Here is a 1,904-nt window from a genome sequence, read left to right as displayed (position 1 = left end):
CCTCTGTCCCTGTCCCGGCCCATTCTCCAGCCCCAGAGCCCTTCCTCCCCTCTCTCCCCTCCCTCGCCTCCCTCGCCTCCCTCCCCTCCCTCCCCTCCCTCGCCTCCCTCCCCTCCCTCGCCTCCCTCCCCTCCCTCCCCTCCCTCGCCTCCCTCCCCTTCCTCCCCTTCCTCGCCTCCCTCCCCTTCCTCTCCTTCCTGCTCCTGGCTCTTTCCGACGAGTTTGGTTTGAACTTTCGAATCCGCCAATCAGCGCCGCGCGCCCCCACTCCAGGCGTGTGGCCGGGCGCAGGCCGGGGCTCAGAGGTGGGGCCACAGCGGCACGGGGCGGGGTCCGGGGCCCGCCCTCCCGACACGTGGCCGGGGACCGGGTATATAAGGCCCCTCGGGGCCGGCCGCTCTTTCACTACTTCTCCCCTGGACTCCTTGGTAGTCTGTCAGTGGGAGATCCTTGTTGCCGTCCCTTCTTCTCCTTCAGCGCCGCAGACCCCTTCAAGTTCTAGTCATGGTGAGTGGGGTCCCTCGGGGCTGGGGAAGAGTGCGCGTCCCAGGGGACGGCGGGCCCGGGAACTACTGCCCGCACCTCGGGCCGCGCCCAGGACAGTTCCAGACTGCCCCGGGTCCCTCCGGTTAACTTGGCTTGTGGTGGCCGGGCTGCAAGGTCGAGTTCACTCGGCAGACACCAGTTCGGGCCGGAAGACCTGGCCCGGGTGCGGCCATCAGTGAAAATGGAAAGCCCTCTTGATCCTAGTGAGGGCTTTCCCCGCAGGGCCCGCTACTGTCCTAGGGAGGAAGGTCAGGGAGCCTGCTCATTGGCCTCCAAGAACTTAAACTAAAAATCCCTCCCCACGTTTTCTCAAGCGACCTCTCCTTCCCACTGCCTTACGCACTGGGCCCCGGAGGCCCTCGTGCGCCCCCGCACCGACGGTGCAGCACTTCCTGGCTCCCCCTCTCCAGCGCCCAGTGACTCGCTTCTGAGTCACCTGTGGCCCGGCCCTGGGGAGAGCTTCCAACTGCGCTAGTCCACCTGAGAATGGAGGCAGGCCCCTCCTTGGAAGGGAATAATTAACTTTCACGTTGCCTAATCCTGCATTTCTGGTGTTAATCTAGTGGTAGGTTTACAGCTGAAGCTTTCTACTTAAGCCGGGTTTAAAAACACGTCCACGAAAGGATATTTTCTTATAAAACCAGAGTTGGCCCGGCGCAGTGGCTCACGCCTGTAATCCCAGCACTTGTTCGAGACAAGCCTGGCCAACATGGTGAAACCCGGTCTCTACTTAAAAAAAAAAAAAAAAAAGCCGGGCGTGGTGGCGTGCGTCTGTAATCCCAGCTACTCGGGAGGCTGAGGCAGGAAAATCGCTTGAACCCAGGAGGCGTAGGTTGCCCCGAGCCGAGATCGCGTCACTGCACTCCAGTCTGGACGACAGAGCCAAACTCTGTCTCAAAAAAAACGCAAACCCGACCGGGCGCGGTGGCTCACGCCTGTAATCCCAGCACTTTGGGAGGCCGAGGCTGATGGATCACGAGATCAGGAAATCGAGACCATCCTGGCCAACACGGTGAAACCCCGTCTCTACTAAAAAAAAAAAAAAAAATACAAAAAAGATTAGCCGGGCGTGGTGGCGGACGCTTGTAGTTCCAGCTACTCTGGAGGCTGAGGCAGGAGAATGGCGTGAACCCGGGAGGCGGAGCTTGCAGTGAGCTGAGATCGTGCCACTGCACTCCAGCCTGGGCGACAGAGCGAGACTCCGTCCCCCCCCCAAAAAAAAAAAGAAAAAACGCAAACTGCAGAGTAAACTAGTACCACGTGTTCTTAGTTCAGTTTTCAAGAAACGTGAAATTATCCGTAACTTGAGTGTTTTCTTTTTTTTTTTTTTTTGAGACGGAGTCTCGCTCTGTCTCCCA

The 1,904-nt window shown here is 59.3% G+C and overlaps 1 protein-coding gene across 1 annotated transcript in view; it reads left to right on the top strand.

Moving 5' to 3' along the window:
• The first annotated feature begins 401 nt into the window (after positions 1–401).
• The window catches only part of LOC116461665 (tubulin alpha-1C chain), a 16,545-nt gene continuing 15,042 nt past the window's right edge, over positions 402–1,904 (top strand). Inside the window, exon 1 of the mRNA XM_032143460.2 lies at positions 402–507. Within this exon, the coding sequence (XP_031999351.1) occupies positions 505–507 (3 nt within the window). The 5' untranslated portion in view covers positions 402–504. The remainder of the gene's footprint in view (positions 508–1,904) is intronic.

The sequence above is a fragment of the Hylobates moloch genome, unplaced genomic scaffold (assembly GCF_009828535.3).
Source record: "Hylobates moloch isolate HMO894 unplaced genomic scaffold, HMol_V3 SCAFFOLD_22, whole genome shotgun sequence".
NCBI lineage: Eukaryota > Metazoa > Chordata > Mammalia > Primates > Hylobatidae > Hylobates > Hylobates moloch.
The sequence above is the reverse complement of the archived record's forward strand: the minus strand, read 5'-3'. Positions and strand labels throughout refer to the sequence as shown.